The sequence below is a fragment of the Artemia sp. Qi Xiang Cuo genome, chromosome 19 (genome assembly GCF_049724085.1).
Source record: "Artemia sp. Qi Xiang Cuo chromosome 19, ASM4972408v1, whole genome shotgun sequence".
Lineage (NCBI taxonomy): Eukaryota > Metazoa > Arthropoda > Branchiopoda > Anostraca > Artemiidae > Artemia > Artemia sp. Qi Xiang Cuo.
This window is the reverse complement of record NC_142812.1, coordinates 54,340,504-54,359,987: the sequence shown is the minus strand read 5'-3', so window position 1 is coordinate 54,359,987 and position 19,484 is coordinate 54,340,504. Positions and strand designations below refer to the sequence as shown.

Sequence of the window (19,484 nt, the reverse complement as noted above, 5' to 3'; positions counted from 1 at the left end):
AAATACCAGGTGTTTTTCCGACGTAAATTTTCCGACTAAGTCAAGATAGCTAAGAAATAGGCCTACATTTAGAATCATAATTTCATCCTGAACCCAAATTTAACATTCATTAGTATTGACTTACGAATAAAGTAAACATACCACTCGATGCCTTTTTTATGCTCTTTCCAAATATAATAGTCATATTTGTTGGAAATGAATTTTACCCCCACCCTATATATACCGATTCAGGGTATATATTTGCATAATAGGGGGATAAATTTTTTTTCTAATGTAAATGAGAGGTAATTTTAAACTTTACCCCCCCCCCCTAATGTGAATAAGAAAAGCATAATATGGAAAGAGCATATAATGGAAAGAGCATAAAAAAGGGTATCGAGTGGTATGTTTACTTTATTCGTAAGTTAATAATATGAACTGCAAGAAATTTACTGAAGAGAGAGCTAGCCTATATCTAGGCATTGACGTTGGGCAGAGAATTCAGTTATACAAGAAGCAAATCTGATTTGCTATTTTCTTCAGCAGCCTAAACTAGACTTGATGCTTGGCTAGCCTCACAGTTTATAGAATTAGCAGTATGATCATACCCTATCTCACCCATTATAACAACCCGGACCAAGGTGCGAGTGCTCCAGAAAACGTTTTTGCAGATAGAAACATAAGCGGCATTAGATCTAAGCGGCATTAGAAACCTAAGCGGCATTACTTATATACATTAAAGGTAATTTTTATATGACTTCTTGACTTCTTATATGACTTCTTCTCATATGATCTTATATGACTTCTTCTCAAAAAAGATATACTCTTAATTCACAGTTTTTTGTTTTTTCTTGTAATTACATTTGGTACCTTGCATAAGAAATTATGAGCCAGTTAAAGCTTCAAATGTTAAAAGATAAATATACATATAAAATGATTGAGATATCAGACATAAAAAGATATCAAATATAAAATGATTAGAAGTTGCAATGAATGTCAAAATGGAAAGAATTTTAAAATAATAAAAAGACAAACAGAAAGGTGAAACGAGAAATAAAGCCAAATTTAAAACTGATTAAAAATATTAAAAATAATGGCGACATTAGCAAAATAATAGAACAGTAAAACTAAAGAAATTACACCATAAGTAAGTTCAGGGATGTCCCCCCTAGAGGAACAAATGATTTAAAAGCTAATAAAATAAAAAGAGCTAATAGAGAAAATTAGAGCCAATAGAGAAAATAAAAACTAATAAATTAAAAATGAGTATAGAGCTTATAGAATAAAAAATATTGTTCTTGACATTTCTTTAATTATGCGTTTGTTCTGAAACTGTGAGCTTCTACATTCAACTGTGAACTTATAATAGAAGAACAGATTTATCCACCCTTATTGAAATATGTGCAAAGTAAACTATTAAATGGCATTGATAATGACAAGATTGAGAAATATGGACTGAAGTATAGAAATATGGAAGTGAAGGATGCTAAAGCAAAACTTTGGGAGATGACTGCACAGTGAGAAAGAATTTAATGCTATTTCAAACCAATTTAGTGACATTTTTTCTTCATCTAATAGCTAGACATAAGATTGGTGACTTTGTGGCAACTTTTGTAGTTAAGCTTCTCCCACCGAAGTGTTGTGCCATCCAAAAACTGATTATTATTCGCAATATGTCAAAATCACCCCGTTGCATCAAACTGTCGCTAGTATATCTTCTCCCTTGAATATTACTTGCCAAATTATCCAGTCATCTATCTAGCTTAGTCATCTATGTCAACTACTGATACGCATGCAACCATAGTGGCTTTGTAAATAACCACTAGCCTATTAGATCCTCTGCGAAGAAGAGCAGTTATAGATGGGGTTAAAGGTCATGGATTGGCACACAGTGGCAAGCCTATAAAAGAAATTGGTACATAAACATTGAGAAATATCCTAGTACAGATTTTGTACTGCTACTAAAGTGCTTTTTAGCGTTTGGAGAAAAAAATGTGTACCAACCTGAGTGGACACTGATGTAATCTTTACGCAATATGGCATTAAAAACGCAAAGAGTCGGCTCAAATCCCTCTGTTACGCTCAAGCTCACAGACTCTTATTCTTATTATTTGAAAAAAAAACTACGTTTTCTAAAGAGTTAAAGAGGCTGAGTCACAAGTTCGAACCTTAAAACGTACAGGGATTAGGAGGTACAGCTGGGGGCTGCCGCCCCCAAACCCCCCGCTTTTCCAGCCTTTAAATAAAAAAAAACAAGTTTTTTAAACTGAAAGTAAGGAGCGACATTAAAACTTAAAACAAAAAGAAATTATTCCGTGTATGAAAGGGGTTGTCCCCACCTCAACGCCTCGCTGTTTACGCTAAAGTTTGACTTTCTCACAACTCTATTTTTGACAAACAATAAAAAACTTTAGCGTAAAGAGCGAGGCGTTGAGGAGGGGACAGCCCCCCCTTTCATATACGGAATAATTTCTGTTCGTTTCAAGTTTTAATGTCGCTTAAGTTTTAAGGAGTGATGGGATTAAGCTGAAATTTTGAGGATAAGCTCCCAGGCCCTAGGAAAGCTTATCCTCTAAATTTCAGCCCGATCGGACAACGTTAAAGGGGGGCTGTGGTGGGAGGGTCGAAACTTCCGGCCCACTTTCCCCCATGAAGAAAAAGTCGGAGGGAGTGAAATTTTGCATGTTTCTTAGTTTGAGCTTAGACTACAAAATACGATCACCGCCGTCTCTGCGACCGCTAGGACCGGAAATCGCTTGACATTGTGGTGGGTCGCCTCTTTAAAGAGGCACAAGTGTGCCTCCTTGATAGGCTGTGAAGTAATAATTTTTGTTTGTTTTAAGTTCCAACTTCATTCTTTACTTTCCTAAAAAAACAGTTTTTTTTATTATCATCAGACGAGAAGCAGATTTTATCGACTTGCGTCATTAAAATCTCTTGACATTCCTCAGTGAGTGATTTAGTTCCGAGACGAATGCCGACGCAAGCTTTTGGCGGCATGCATAAATTAACATGAAAACGAGGTTTTTCGTAAATGTAAATTCGGGGGATAATTTTTTCGGTCTGACTTAAACTCTCTTAGCCGCTTAGCACTGTTGGAGACATAGGTGTAGATGTCGTTGCTGAACTTTACAATTTCTGCAGGAAGCTTTTCACAGGCTGCAGCAGAGCATAATGCAAAGCTGTGACATATACAACCAAAGACCGAGAGCCATGGAACGTCTTTCTTGATTTGAGCAGCAAGTCCATTATTCTTGCCAAGCATAACGCTTGCATTATCTGACACAAATCCCACAAGATTCTTGAAAGAAATGTTTCTACCTCTGAATACTTCATAAATTAGTTTCTTCAAGCCAGCAGCAGAAGCATCAGTAACGACTGGGAGAGCAAGAAAGTCCTCTTTTACTTCAGAAGTACTCATGTCATAATGACAAGCTATCATAACTAGAAACTTTGTGCCTGTTTTATCTGTGCTTTCATCAACAATTTATGAAAAATTGCAAGCACGAAGTTTATAACTAAGTCGGTCATAGCATATGGAGCAATTACATTTTTTAGAATGCAAGTGGTTTTTGTTCTTCCACATGCTATATGTTTTACAATAGAGGAGTCTGGTATAAACTTTTTCATAAGACCAGGCAAAGAATCCATGGTTGAAATTTCCTTATTGTTTGATACTATCCAAGCAGTCATTGCAATTTCAAGTCTAATTGCCTGTCTTGCAATTATAGCCTTCTCCTTTGCTTCTCCAATAAGCCTCACTTCACCAGCGTCCCCGTGTACTACTTCTACTTGATATTTTTGTGATTGCATTCTTGTCAGGTGAATTTTGGGAGAAGCATGCTTTTCCAAGTTTGATACAATTCCTGCAGGTATTTTATCACAATACTTACAATATAGTTTGTAGCCTTTTGAACTAGGCTGAATCCACTCTCTCAGTTTCGGGTTTAACAACCATTTATCACTATGTTTTCGAAGCTTTTTTACGGTCTTTCTGCATTTAGAACTAGGCCTATCGCTATAATTGGTGTATGAAGGTTCAGCTGCAATTTCATCCATCTCAATATCTCCGAGCACTGAGCCACAAGAACTAGATTCACAGTTGGGTTCAATCAGTTCTTTCTGTTGTTCTGTTTCTGTTCTTCGCTCAAGGTCCCATTCTTTTTCTTCAGCTTCTCCTCAAATTCACTTTGCTCCAAGTCAGTTTTTTCACTCTTAGCAGCAACATCTGGGACAGAAGATTGAATGCCCACTTTTGAGAAGAACTTCCGAATGTCCATGGCAGGATTTGTATCTGCAAATAATTAATTTTTAGGGACAGCAACAGTGGCTAATGAAAACTTTTTTTTCTTATTTTTCTTCTTTTCCATTTTTAGAGTTTTGCTTACTATTGAGCCAGGTTGCTCCTTACTTACAGTTTGTTACCATGAACTGTTTAATAATGCCAATTCAAAAACGGAATTTAAAAACTTGTATGTAGCCAAGGATTTACCTTCGCATTAGATATCTTCTCATCATGCTCCCAGAAGCAGTGACCATGTCTGTATCTTGACTTAGATACTAGTAGCCAACAAATACCTTGAGATACAAGTACAAGTAAAAATACCTTACTGTGCATAATTTAGGGTAAAAATCTTGAAAGGCTATTATTAGTTATGTTGGAAAGTGGTTAGCTCAGGGAAATGAACGGATGGATTTAGTCTACAGACCAACGTATGTCCTGGGAAGATATTTTGAAGTACCTAACTCCACTCCTTCTCTTTTCAGAGGGTACTGACCTTTGATGAACTTTAAAAATCTTAGTATTGCTAAAATGAAAGCTTGCGTAATAGTGTTTCAGTAAAATTGTAGTTTAGCTACTTTTTGCTTTCTTGGAAAAGGGTTAGGTTAGGAAAATGAAAATTTCAGGGATAGATCTACAGACTTAAGTATGTCATGGGAAGGTGTTTTGAAGTACCTACCTCCACTCCTTTTCCCTTTGGAGGGTTCTGTTCTGGCCTTTGATGACCCTTAAAAATATTTGTGTTATAAAAACTTTTAAAATAGATGTTGCGCTTAAATTGAGCACAAAAAAAACTGTTTTCAGCTACACAGCTTCGCTCAATCCTGCTTTATAAGGTTTCAAAGATCTGTATATACATTCCCTAAATTTAGATAAAAAAGTTGGTCAGGCTTTGGTCTACTTAAATAACTAGGATTGTGTTTTCAAGACTGAAACCAGACAAAAATAAACCAAAAACCGGAAATTAAAGTAAAATATTGTTCTGTCAAAATTCAAATCACTGGCTATTGAAAATAAAAAAAATAAATCATTAGTATCACTGAAGAAAATTCTTATTGGGCCTCTAAAATGAGGCTGAACCTTTTTTGATCAAGGCTAAAAAGGATTATTCAAGTTCTGATCACTATCTACTTAAAGATAGATTGGTTATTGGCAACTGGAAAACAGCTTGCCAATTGCTTTTGAAAGGAATTTTGGTAAGGTTTATATTAACAGAGTATTCAGTTAGCTAAGAAATAAACTTACCTCAATAGTCAGAATTGCATCCTGAATCTAAATTTAACATGCTTTTAAGTCGCAAATGAACTTTATCCCACCCCTATGTATACCAATTCAGGGTATAAATTTGCAAATTAGGAGGGTGGGGTAAAGTTCATTTCCGATGCAAATGAATGTGAAATTTGGATTCAGGATTCAATTCTGACTATAGAGACAAATTTATTTCTAGCTACCTGAATAGTCTGTTAATATAAACCTATCCTTATCCAAACCTTAAACCTCATGAAGTGGAAGAAGGTGTCTTGGGAAGGAGCGTTAGAAATGCAACAAGGAATATTACCAAATATCTCTTCACGGTTATCTCTATATATCTATATATCTCTTCACGGTTATCTCTATATATCTATATATCTCTTCACGGTTATCTCTATATATCTATATATCTCTTCACGGTTATATTTGAACTCCTATTTCTCTAAAATAATCGAAGTTAATTGGTTATAAACTAAAAATAATTAACCCTGAAATATGTAGTTTTGGCTCAAAAATGCGCCTTTTTTAAGCAGAGACCCTAGTGTCTGAAGAGATCCTAGTGTCCATGATGAATTTTGTGACACAGTATTAGCTAACGCAAATCTGAATACAGACACGGTGTTACTGTTACAAAATTAGTCTACGTGTATATGATATTGAGCAAAAGGGCATATTTTTACATCCTTTTAGCACCGTCTCTACCTCCTCTGCAAAATAAATCTTTATTTACTTCCGAATTGTCAAAAAATATCCTTCTTTTCTTTATCATATCCTGCAACTTCATCACAGTCTAACATATTCTCAAAATGTTCTGCACACATCTCTTTTTTTATATTTTCTTATCACTAATTTAGGCCCCGTTTATATTTTTAACTGGAACTTATATTTTTAACTGAGAGGAAGGAGTCGAGGCTGACTCCTTCCTCTCAATTTGTTAATATGCCAAAACAATATTTTACTATTATGCCGTCTGGTCGCATCTTCCATATCCTTGGCAATTTGATCCATGACCTCCATTTCCCACCTCCTTAGTTAATACTTTCATACATTGTCAACATCCCTTACCATATTCTCGTATTATTTATCAGTCAAAAACCTCCTGTCCTCTTTTCTACCCCAGGTTTAAAGCGTTTTTGGTAATATTCCTAGTTGCATTTCTAACGCTCCTTCCCAAGACACCTTCTTCCACTTCATGAGGTTTAAGGTTTGGATAAGGATAGGTTTATATTAACAGACTATTCAGGTAGCTAGAAATAAATTTATCTCTATAGTCAGAATTGAATCCTGAATCCAAATTTCACATTCATTTGCATCGGAAATGAACTTTACTCCCACCCTCCTAATTTGCAAATTTATACCCTGAATTGGTATACATAGGGGTGGGATAAAGTTCATTTGCGACTTAAAAGCATGTTAAATTTATATTCAGGATGCAATTCTGACTATTGAGGTAAGTTTATTTCTTAGCTAACTGAATACTCTGTTAATATAAACCTTACCAAAATTTCTTTCAAAAGCAATTGGCAAGCTGTTTTCCAGTTGCCAATAACCAATCTATCTTTAAGTAGATAGTGATCAGAACTTGAATAATCCTTTTTAGCCTTGATCAAAGAAGGTTCAGCCTCATTTTAGAGGCCCAGTAAGAATTTTCTTCGGTGATCCTAATGATTTATTTTGTTTATTTTCAATAGCCAGTGATTTGAATTTTGACAAAACAATATTTTACTTTAATTTCCGGTTTTTGGTTTATTTTTGTCTGGTTTCAGTCTTGAAAACACAATCCTAGTTATTTAAGTAGACCAAAGCCAGACCAATTTTTTTATCTAATGTAGGAAATGTATATACAGATCATTGGAACCTTATAAAGCAAGATTGAGCGAAACTGTGTAGCTGAAAACAGTTTTCTTGTGCTCAATTTAAGCGCAACATTTATTTTACAAGTTTTCATAACAGCAATATTTTTAAGGGTCATCAAAGGTCAGAAAAGGACCCTTTAAAGGGAAAAGGATTGGAGTCCGGGACTTCAAAAAACCTTCCCATGACATACTTAAGTCTGTACATCTATCCCTGAAATTTTCATTTTCCTAACCTAACCCTTTTCCAAGAAAGTAAAAAGTAGCTAAACTACAATTTTACTGAAACACTATTTCGCAAGCTTTCACTTTTGTAATACTAAGATTTTTAAAGTTCATCAAAGGTCAGTACCCTCTGAAAATAGAAGGAGTGGAGTTAGGTACTTCAAAATATCTTCCCAGGACATACGCTGGTCTGTAAACTAAATCCATCCGTTCATTTCCCTGAGCTAACCACTTTCCAACATAACTAATAATAGCCTGTCTAGATTTTTACCCTAAATTATGCACAGTAAGGTATTTTTACTTGTACTTGTATCTCAACGTATTTGTTGGCTACTAGTATCTAAGTCAAGATACAGACATGGTCACTGCTTCTGGGAGCATGATGAGAAGATATCTAATGCGAAGGTAAATCCTTGGCTACATACGAGTTTTGAAATTCCGTTTCTGAATTGACATTATTAAACAGTTCATGGTAACAAACTCTATGTAAGGATCTACCTGGTTCAATAGTAAGCAAAAGTCTGAAAATGGAAAAGAAGAAAAATAAGAAAAAAAGTTTTCATTAGACACTGTCGCTGTCCCTAAAAATTAACTATTTGCTGATACAAATCCTGCCATGGACATTTGGAAGTTCTTCTCAAAAGTGGGCATTCAATCTTCTGTCCCAGATGTTGCTGCTAAGAGTGAGAAAACTGACTTGTGGCAAAGTGAATTTGAGGAGAGAGACTCGGAAGCCGAAGAAAAAGAATGGGACCTTGAGCGAAGAACAGAAACAGAACAACAGAAAGAACTGATTGAACCCAACTGTGAATCTAGTTCTTGTGGCTCAGTCCTCGGAGATATTGAGATGGATGAAAGTGCAGCTGAACCTTCATACACCAATTATAGCGATAAGCCTAGCTCTAAATACAAACAGACCGTAAAAAGGCTTTGAAAATATACTAGTACCAGATGGATACACACAAAACTGAGAGAATTGAGTCAGCCAAGCTCAGAATGTTACAAACCATATTGTAAGCATTCTAATAAAGTGCCTGCAGGACGTGTATCTAACTTGGAAAAGCATGCTTCTCCCAAAATTCACCTGACACGAATGCAATCACTAAAATATCAAGTAAAAGTAGTAGACGGGGAAGCTGGTGAATTGAGGCTTATTGAATATACATTACCTAACAATTGAAAAATAAATTAGATTTGTAATTCCAAGTAATAGTCTGTTTGGGGAGGTATAGAAACAAATATAATTTAAGGTATTGGTTCAGTATCCTCGGAGTTCATCTTCTCTCCAAACTGACGGCAATATTGAAAATCTGAGGTTAATGCTGAGTTGTGTCACGCCAAGTCTGAAACAAATAAAATAAAAATTGATTTTTTTTTAATTTTCACATAACGTCACTAATTACGTCATATATGGTTACTAGTACAGAATCGGTGTTAGATCTTACGTCACGTCACTTATTACTTCATATATGGTTTTGATTGCTTAAAAAATCAAATATCTTTGAAAAGCAACATGAAAAGACGTTAGAAATGTAGTTTTTTATTGAAAAGTGGTTATATTTTTTTTATTATTAAAAAAAGGCACTAGAAATTTTAATTTCTGCTCAAATAAGCCCTCTCGCAAAACTCTAGGACCTCTGGGTCGATACGATCACCCCTGGGAAAAAAAGGCAAATAAACACGCATCCGTGATCTTTCTTCTGGCAAAAAAAAAACAAAATTCCACATTTTTGCAGATAGGAGCTTGAAACCTCTACAGTAGGGTTCTCTGATGCGCTGAAACTGATGGTGTGATTTTCATTAGGATTCTATGACTTTCAGGGTGTGTATTTCCTTTTTTTTAAAAAGGCAAATTTTCTCAGGCTCGTAACTAATGATGGATATGAGTAAACTTGATGAAGCTTACTTATATTTACTTATATTTAATTATGTTAACTTATATTTAAAATCACCATAAAAATCCGATTCTTTTGATGTATCTATTGATATTAAAATTCCGTTTTTTAGAATTTCGGTTACTATTGAGACGAGTCGCTCTTACTATGCAGTTCGTTATCGCGAACTGTTTGATAGGAGAGAATACATTACGAGTCTTTTATACACATAATTTAGGCTCGAACTCAATCATTGCAAAAAGTTTAATTAGACTACCAAATAGATAATTCGTTCTAACTTATTTGTCTCTTATATTGTTCCAAAGTAATCAATCTGTCACACAAAATATCGAACAAAATTATAAACATTAAGATTAATTTTACTGAGCATTAGTTGTAAATCTATGCATGCATTATTTCTTATTTAGTAACTCAACACATATACTATCTAGAAAAAAGTTATTTTTCGTGTTAATACAAAGCCTATATATGATTAATACAATTAAACTGCAATCTTTCGAAACGTAGTGTTATTTTTATTAAGAAGTACAAGAATACTTCAAGATCAGCATATTTCAATGTTGCATTTCTTAGTCTATTTAAAATATCAACTTTATTACTTGAAACTCAAGCGTGAGTCAGTCATCTTGCACACATCCTATCTCTCTTGTACGTATCCTTGAACATATCCTATATCATCTTGTACATGTCCAATCTGTACATATCCTACATCCTATACTTAGGCTCAATGCTATTGAAATCTTGATAAAATAGATCTCTCTGCTCATCACTGACTGCATCAAGATCTCTGGATGTTTAGTAAGATGGCATTATAAATGAGTGATTGACGCAACCAAATATTTTGATGACACCAAAGAATTGCTCAACATTTTCAGTCTAAATATGTTGTCTTGCAGTCCCAAAAATATATATTAGCTATATTAATGTACGTCAGCTAGCCACTATTTCTGTTGCTATCTGTCTCTGTTGCTATCAAATGTTCATTTAATTAACCGTTAAGCCTTTTGACCGTCAAAAAATAATAAAAGCCTAGAAAATGCCAATATTGAAAGCTATTAGTAGTCTTCAAGAAATATTTCTGTGGGAGTCAAATATTTCTGTGGGAGTCGGGTTTTTATTCAGAGGTGGAGATAGTCTGTCTTTCCTGTCAATAGACTTTTATGCGAAATGTTTAGATGAGCTGTTTTCATGTCAGACATTGGTCCTTCTTATGAGTTATGCTGTTCCACAGACAGAATAACTAGATTAGAAGGAAGCTAAAAGCCAGTCTCCATTTGGCAGATTCTGCAAATCTGCGCCGCCAATCTGCAAATTTTATTTCAATGGAGACTTCGTTTCCGGCTCCGTATTGGCAGTTTGCAGATACTGCAACCTTCGATATTGCTTTTTCTGCAAGATGGCAGAATAGCAAAATCAGCCAAATGGAGACTGGTTTTAACACGTTATTAAATTAAAAAAAACAAGTTTTTTTAACTGAAAGTAAGGAGTGACACTAAAACTTAAAACGAACAGAAATTATTCCGTATATGAAAGGGGCTGTCCCCTCCTCAACGCCTCGCTCTTTACACTAAAGTTTTTTATTGTTTAAAAAAAATAGAGTTGTGAGAAAGTCATACTTTAGCGTAAAGAGCAAGGCGTTGAGGAGGGGACAGCCCCTTTCATATACGGAATAATTTCTGTTCGTTTTAAGTTTTAATGTCGCTCCTTACTTTCAGTTAAAAAAACTTGTTTTTTTTTATTTAATTTTTGAACGTTTTTGAATAAATGCAGGTTTTGATCTTGGCTCACAGTACATGAATAATTAAAACAAAAATTTCATATTAATTTACTTTTATTTGGTTAAATGGCTTTCTCGAAACTTGTTTAATTTTATTTACGAACGTTTTTATTATTATTAAATATACGTAACTTACGAATTAAATTTCGTAACGAACTTCTATATTCATATATTTTTATTACCTTTATTAGGGAGTTCGCCCCCTAGTCAATACCTTGATCTTTAAGCGAAAGTTCGAATTTTGTTCCAATTCTTTAAAAATGACCGCTTAATCACAAAGGCCGTTAATTAGAATAAATAGCTCTTATGAAAATACTAAAAAATCTCTGGCTTAAAGAGTGAGGTATTGACAAGGGGGTAAACCCAATCATGTATGTAATATTTTCTGTTCGTTTAAAGTTTTGATGTTGCTGCTGTTGTAGTTGAAAAACTTGTTTTTTTATATTTAATTTCTGATCTTTTTTTAAAAAATGCTGGGAAGTCCGGCGTCCCCTTCATAGCAATGTCCCTTCCCCCTCGAAAACTTCCTTCATGGAAAGATTCTCCTACATAACCCCCGACCCCAGGCACGTACGCAGGAATTTGTTTCGAGGGGGGGGGGCGGCAATTTGTTTCGGGGGGGGGGGCAAACACTTCAAACCCATTATTCTGTGAGAAAAATCAGAAAATTATGGGAAAATGAAAAAATCATGAGATTTCGGGGGGGGGGACCGGAACCGGAGCCCCCCTCCCCCTGCGTACGTCCCTGCCCAAACCCCCCCCCCCACTGACCAGGAAAAATCTCCCCTGAAAACGTCTGTACTGTATACTTCCCAATAAACAATACTATATGTTAACATTGGGTAAAGTTCATAACTTTCAGCCCTCCTCCTGGGAACTTCGGGTGATTAAGTCATCCTTAAGACATACTTATAATATTTTCGAACATGCTGAACAAAATGGCTATCTCAAAATTTTGATCAGGTGACTTTGGGAAAACAATGAGCGTGTGAGGGGGCCTAGTTGCCCTCCATTTTTTGGTCACTTAAAAAGGGTACTAGAACTTTTAATTTACGTTCCAATGAGCCCTCCCACGATATTCTAGGACCACTGGGGCGATACGATCACCCCTGGGAAAAAAAAAAAAAAAAAAAAACACACATCCGTGATCTTTCTTCTGGCAAAAAATGCAAAATTCCACATTTTTGTAAATAGGAGCTTGAAACCTCTACAGTAGGGTTCTCTGATACGCTGAATATGGTGGTGTGATTTTCATTCAGGTTCTATAACTTTTAAGGGGTCTTTCCCCCTTTTTTCGAAAATCAGCCAAATTTTCTCAGGCGCGTAACTTTTGATAGGTAAAATTGTTGAAATGAAACTTGATGAAACTTATATATTTGAAATCAGAATTAAAATCTGATTCTTTTGATGTATCTATTGGTATCGAAATTCCGTTTTTTAGAGTTTCGGTTACCATTGAGCCGGGTCGCTCCTTACTTACAGTTCGTTACCACGAACTGTTTGACTAGCCAAAACAAAGGATTTTATTTCAGGGCGGACAAGTATAGTCAGCTAACATACACATTTATATTCCAATAAGACTTCAGCTATCATTGGCAGCGCAATAAAGCTGCCTAAGTAAATAAGGATGTTGGCACAATGTATTTTTTTAGACCATGGCACTTTATAAAGAAGTTGCTATTACAAAAAGGGCTCTTTTAAATACATTCAATTAAAATTTTTAGACAGCCATTTTGTCCAATGTGGTTCAAAGGTAGAGGAATTATGTCTTAGATGATGACAATCCCCTACCGCCTTCAGAGCAAGGATTCAAAGTTATGTCCTAGGGGTATATAAGGCTGCTATAGAAAGGATGGTCGTATAAATTTCGGAGGGGGATTTGATTGGTAATCAGAGGTTCTAGTGCTCTTTTTAAGATTAAATGAATCAGAGGGGAGCTCTTTTCTCGAAATGTATCTAATAAAAATTTTGAGACATCCATTTTATTCAAAATAGTGTAAAGACCATAAAACAAGCCTTTGGTGTAGAAACAAACCCTCAAGACTTGGGTGCAGGGGTTTTAAGTTATGCTCCAGGGGATTTAAGGTTTTTATGGAAGGGATAGTTGTACAGACTTTAGAGGACACTCATTTCATTTAAAATTGGAAGCTCTAGTTCCCTTTTAATTGTCAAAAACGATGGAAGGCAGCAACCCCCGTTCCTCGACTACCCCTTTTTTGAACAGATATATTTAATTAAAATTGTCAAATAACCGTTTTGTTTAGAATAGTCCATAGAATATATAAAAATGCTTCAAGAGTTTGACACAACTCCCTAGAGCCCTGGGTCAATGGTTGTAAGCTATGCCATGGGGCATATAAGGTTCTTATGGAATTGGTGGTCATAAAACTTCATATGTAAGTAAAAGTAAGTACGTATGACGGCACTAGACCCTTAAGGCCCGAACCGGCGTTGCTGATCTCCGTTTCGTGGCCCTTCAGCCAGGAAGTGCAATGGGGGGCTGGGGGCCAGCCATGCTGTACTTCATATGAGACTCACTTGATTTGAAATTAGAAGCTATAGTGACCTTTTAAGATACAAAAATGATTTAAGAGAAACCAGCTATCCACCCCACGGCCATCATTCCCAAAACAAGCATCTAAACAAAAATTTTGAGATTTTTTTCAGAATTGTTGAAAGGTTTAGTAGTTATGCGCTTAGGAACAACCCCCAAAGCCCTCAGGGAAAATGCTGCAAGTTAGGCAGTTCGTTCATTGTTTATACATAGTAAACGTTGTTGAGAAAGGTGTGCATGTTTGACTTCTATTTTTCGAAAATACGAAAGGATTTCAAGTGCGTCTTTAAGGATTTAGGGATCTCAGGTGCATTGAACTATATATGGGTTGTCAAAGGGCGCAACTCAGGAATGACTGAGTATATTAATTTTGAACTTTCAGGAAATGATATGGGAGATGATCCATTGACCACAAATGCAATATTTGCACGCTACCGCTACTACAACTACCACTGCTTTTACTACTACTACTACTACCATTACTATCACTAAAACTACTAGTTTCTGAAGCGAATACTACTAAGGCTGAGGATATTGAAATAAACATCTCAGAAAACGCTAAGGGGAAAGTTGAACTAACTCAAAACATACTGTGTGCATACAGATTGCTGAAACGGGGCTATCAGCAACATTTTTAGGACAGCATACTGTACCCAAAGGAAGCTTTTGGAACATCATGACTGGGATATTCAGCTGACTAAGTAGAATTTACCTGCTGCTACTGCTATTACTACGGCTGCTACTACGGCTACTACCACTATTAATACACTATTACTGCTAATATTGTTCCCACTACTACTATGATGCTAGTACAATTGAGGATACGCATAGGAAGGGGAAATTTTGACAGAATATTGAAGAGGAACTTGAACTAAATCAAAACACATTATTTGCATGCAAATTGTCAAAACGGCGTATCTCAAGAATGGACTTAAGCAATTACAATTATCTCAAGAATGGTATTAAGCAATTACTTAAACTGACAAAATAGTAATATAAGCATTTCATTACTAACACTATTACTATTGCTACTTTTGTTAATACTACTATGCTGCTATACTACTTTAGATCCTACATTTACAAATACTACTACTACTACTAAAACTACTACTACTTCAATTGCAGCAGCTTGTAAGGCTTACAAGTATTAATGAAAAGGGCGTCAAAAGATTTTCAAAAGAGCACATCAGCAATATTTTTGAACGGCTTACCGTGTCAAGGTGACACTTCCGGGTCATCATGAAAGGGATGTTCAACTGACCAAAAAGAAAGATGCACATGCTACAAACGCTATTAATACTGTAGTTACATACTACTACTACAAACACAGAACTAACCCTGCAGCTACTTCTCCTACTACCACCGCAACTATTATTGATACCAGTTCTATTAAGGCTAAGTCTATGAATGCAAATTCGATCTAGCAAAAGACATTATGTGCATTTAGATTGTCAAGAGAGCACTTCTTAGGAATTTGTTCGTGCATTAAGTGGGAACTGTCAGAGAATGCTGAAAGAGGAAGGCCAGTTGACCAAAAGGCAACAAGTGCACACTACTAATACTTCTACCGCTGCTACATATACTAGCTCTACTGCTATTATTATGATTGATCAAAATATTATTTCATTTATTTCTATTGTAACTACATGTAAGGTTAAGAGCATTAAGATGAAAATTTCAAAAAGTACATGAATATGCTGGTTATCAAAAGGACATTTTGATACTGTCATAACAATGGCTATAATGTTAAGCATTAATACTGCTACTGTAACTACTATTACAACTATGTCTAAGGGTATGAAGGTAAAATTTTCAGGGAATTTCTAGGGGGGGAAGTATACTGAATCAAAACACGCCATCTGTGAGCCGGTTGTCAAAAGGTTACACCAACAATATCTTAGGAACAGGTTTGTGTGAATTTAAAACTTACAATGCTTGTTGTGGGGAATGTTGAACTAACCAAAAGACAATATCAGATCAAGATACTACTGATTCTACTCCTATAACTACTACTATCTGCTGCTATTATTATTACTGCTGCTTCTACTACTTATACCAATGGTAACACTACTTGTATTATTCTACAGCTACTACTACTGCTGCTACTACTATAACCACTGGTGCCACTACTACTGCTACTAAAGCTAAGAGTATAAAGGCAAAATTTCTGGCAATGTTTAAACTTTTTTTAGCTAAATTGAAACACACTAAGTCAACAAGAGGACGTATCAGCAATCCTTCAGGTTAGGTTGATGGCATCATTATTAAAATTTCACCGTATATTTAAGGGTATGTTGAAGAAAACCAATGGTGGTAAGTGCATACTGCTAATAATGCTACTACTGCTACTGCAACTATTGCTACTACAGAAGCTAAGGGTATTAAAGGGAAATTTTCAAGTATTATTTAGGTGGATATTCAAAATGATAAACTAAGATTATGTAGATGTCAAAAGGGTGACAAAGCAATATTTAAAAACCGGTTTAGACTAATAGGCTAGACCCTTCAAAGTAAGTTGTGGTGGATTTTTACTAGCCAGAAGAATATGTGTACACTCTTATTACTACTTCTATGGTATTTGTAACTACTGACAGTAAGGACATTAAGTTGCAATTTTCAATTAAACGAAAAAACTATATGCATTCAGGTATAAAAAGGGCATATAAATAATATTATAGTCAGGGCTATTCATGGTGCCCATAACTGAAAGGGGCAATTCGTCTAATGCTATTAATGAAATCTCAGAACAAAATATAAAATAAGGCAGCATCATTAGCAGGCGCCCCCCCTATGCCCTCTACTCTCATTGCTTGTAATATCATTTACGTTTTAAAGTAGCTAATTCGATTAGGAAACAAAATTTCTAGTGCTCTTTTTATGGATCAAAATACATTGGATGAAAATCAGCCCAAATCCTTAGCCCATAATTTTCTAAGCACTTCCAAACAAAATTTTTAAACAGCCTTTTCGTTCGGCGTAGATGAACTGTCCAGCAATTATAACTCTAGGGCTAATGGGTAAGTCAAGCCCCACAGTTATACAATGTGTCCATTATGCTTGTTATGGGCTTCATTTATTAATTGATGCTAATTTTTGGTTGTTTTATACTTCATAGACTATTTGAGTTTTTTTTACTCACCTTTGGTTTAATGGGGCTTTTTACTTTTCTTTGAAAAACTTATTTTGCGAATTTTGTTTTAAATTAATAATAATAATCTGTTATAGACTTTAATAACAAATTAATAATGCCCTTTTAGCTTTGTTAAAGGCTCAAAGTCCCAAATCTTGTGCAAAATTCCCAACTCATGCTTATCAGACTTTTTGCAATCAGAGCCATCTTCCATTCCCAAACTTACATATAATTACTTTAAATAAAACCAAATTTAATACTTAGATAGAATTGAATATAATATAATCATCAGTTGTATTTTGATGGCAAAATGTAAGAAAACGATCATTGGACCATACAGTCCCTAAAATTGGTGCTTAACCCCATTTCATGGCTCATTAGCCGAGAAATGCAAAGAAAACGGAGGCCAGCTGTCCTATGATTTCGGGCACCCTTCTTGTTTACCTTCCTTGTATTTTTCAAGGCACCTGTTTAGACCTGGGATAACTCTGACTGAGATGACATAGTCACGCCGCTTGTTCCGTACTGAAATAATTACACATTGAAATGATGCAATGATGCGATTTGGACTATAGTAAAATTTGCTAGCTTTAGCAATGTCAAGGAGTGTTCTTGGATTGCTTTTCACCTATAGTTTTGGCCTATGTCTAAGTTGTTTTTGTTTTTTTTCATTTTAACTGCCAATTTTTACGAGTATCGGCCTCAGGATGTTTCTACAATTTATATTTTTATTTTTTCAGGGAAAATGTTACCGATGAAGACACATTATTGCTAGAAGATCCACAATGTTAGAAAATTGTGCAAAGTGTAGCAGGTACGTCAAAAGTTAACACTTAAAATATATAACCGTAAAATATTTTATTTAACTCAGATTTTAAACATGCTAGTTCTTGTAAACTCAGTTGGGTTATTCAAAATTACATAGATAGTATTGAAAAATATATATAGATATAAAATATATTATGTTTATCAGAAATTAACAAAATCACTATCAGTAAAACTCAAAGAGAAAAAATGCAGAACCTCTAGATGCGATAAGGGGTTTCTAGCTACTCTTACTGCTACCACTGCTAATAGATTAGTGTAGCCTTAAGCAACCTGAGGTTAACGAAACTAAGCTTCCATTAAAATATTTTCTTTTCTTTTATTAGCTAAAAAAACAATAGTTTTCATTTTAAATTAAGATAACATTATTTTACTATTTTATTTTATCTTACGTTGATTTGACGCTTCTTTGTTATCAGTGGGTACAGACCATTTTTAAATTTCATACCAATGAATATTGCCTCTGAATTGTAATCATAGTATCAATCAAAAAAAAAATACCCAAATTGAATTCTAATGCGGGATTATAGAATAGGTTAACTCCTATTTTTTTTAAGACTGGCTTGTATATTTGTTACTGGTGATTTTTCATGTTGCTTATATTAATTTAATAGCATAAATGCTCAGTTCTTAGCAATGAAAAATTTTATCTAGTATATTTTCAAATGTCCAGCAGGTATGTATGAATATTGCTGGAGAAAGCATAACTTTTAAACAAAAATATTTGAACTTTCAGACTTAAGCAGTAAAAACAAATGAAAAGCAAAGCAGAGTTGTGTCAATTATAAATAAAAGATTTTGTATCTTTTAATTATTATTAAATATAAAAAAAACAAGTTTTTTTTTAACTGAAAGTAAGGAGTGACATTAAAACTTAAAACAAAACAGAAATTATTCCGTATATGAAAGGCAATGCCCCCCCCCCCCTCAACGCCTCGCTCTTTATGCTAAAGTTTTTATTGTTTTAAAAAATGAAGTTGTGTGACAGAGTTAAACTTTAGCGTAATGAGCGAGGCGTTGAGGAGGGGACAGTCTCTTTCATATACGGAATAATTTCTGTTCTTTTTAAGTTTTTATGTCGCTCCTTACTTTCAGTTAAGAAAAACTTGTTTTTTTATTTGATTTCTGAACGTTTTTGAATTAACGCAGCTTTGATTTTGGCTCACCGTACATAAATAATTAAAACAAAATTTGCATATTAATTTTACTTTTTTTTGGCAAAATGGCTTTTTCGAAATTTTGTTCTGACGTAACTTACGAATTAACTTACGTAACAAACTTCTATATTCGTATGTTTCTATTACGTATATTAGAGGGTTCGCCCCCTAGCCAATACCTCACTGTTTACGCTAAAGTTCGACTTTCGTTCAAATCACAAACCCCTGAATAACAAAGGCCGATAAGTAGAATAGATAGCTCTTTTGAAAGTACTAAAAAAAACTTTAACGTAAAGGGCGAGGTATTGACTAGGGGGAGAACTTCCTCATATACATAATAATTTCTGTTCGTTGTAAGTTTTAATGTTGCTCCTTAGTTTCAGTTAAAAAACTTGTTTTTTTAATTTAATTTCTGATCGTTTTTTAAATAATGCTGGAAAATTCGGCACCCCTTCACAGAAATGTCCCTTCCCCCAAGGAAAAATCCTCCATGGAAATATCCTCTCCCTTAACCCCCTTCCTCGAGCCCCCCCCCCCACCGGAAAAAATCCCTCCT

General features: G+C 34.9%; 1 protein-coding gene across 1 annotated transcript in view; it reads right to left on the bottom strand.

The window, feature by feature from the left end:
- Positions 1–3,400, bottom strand: part of LOC148941007 (uncharacterized) — a 10,185-nt gene extending 6,785 nt beyond the window's left edge. Inside the window, exon 1 of the mRNA XM_089105137.1 lies at positions 3,048–3,400. Coding sequence (XP_088961263.1) covers positions 3,048–3,400 — 353 coding nt within the window. The remainder of the gene's footprint in view (positions 1–3,047) is intronic.
- Positions 3,401–19,484: the final 16,084 nt, after the last annotated feature.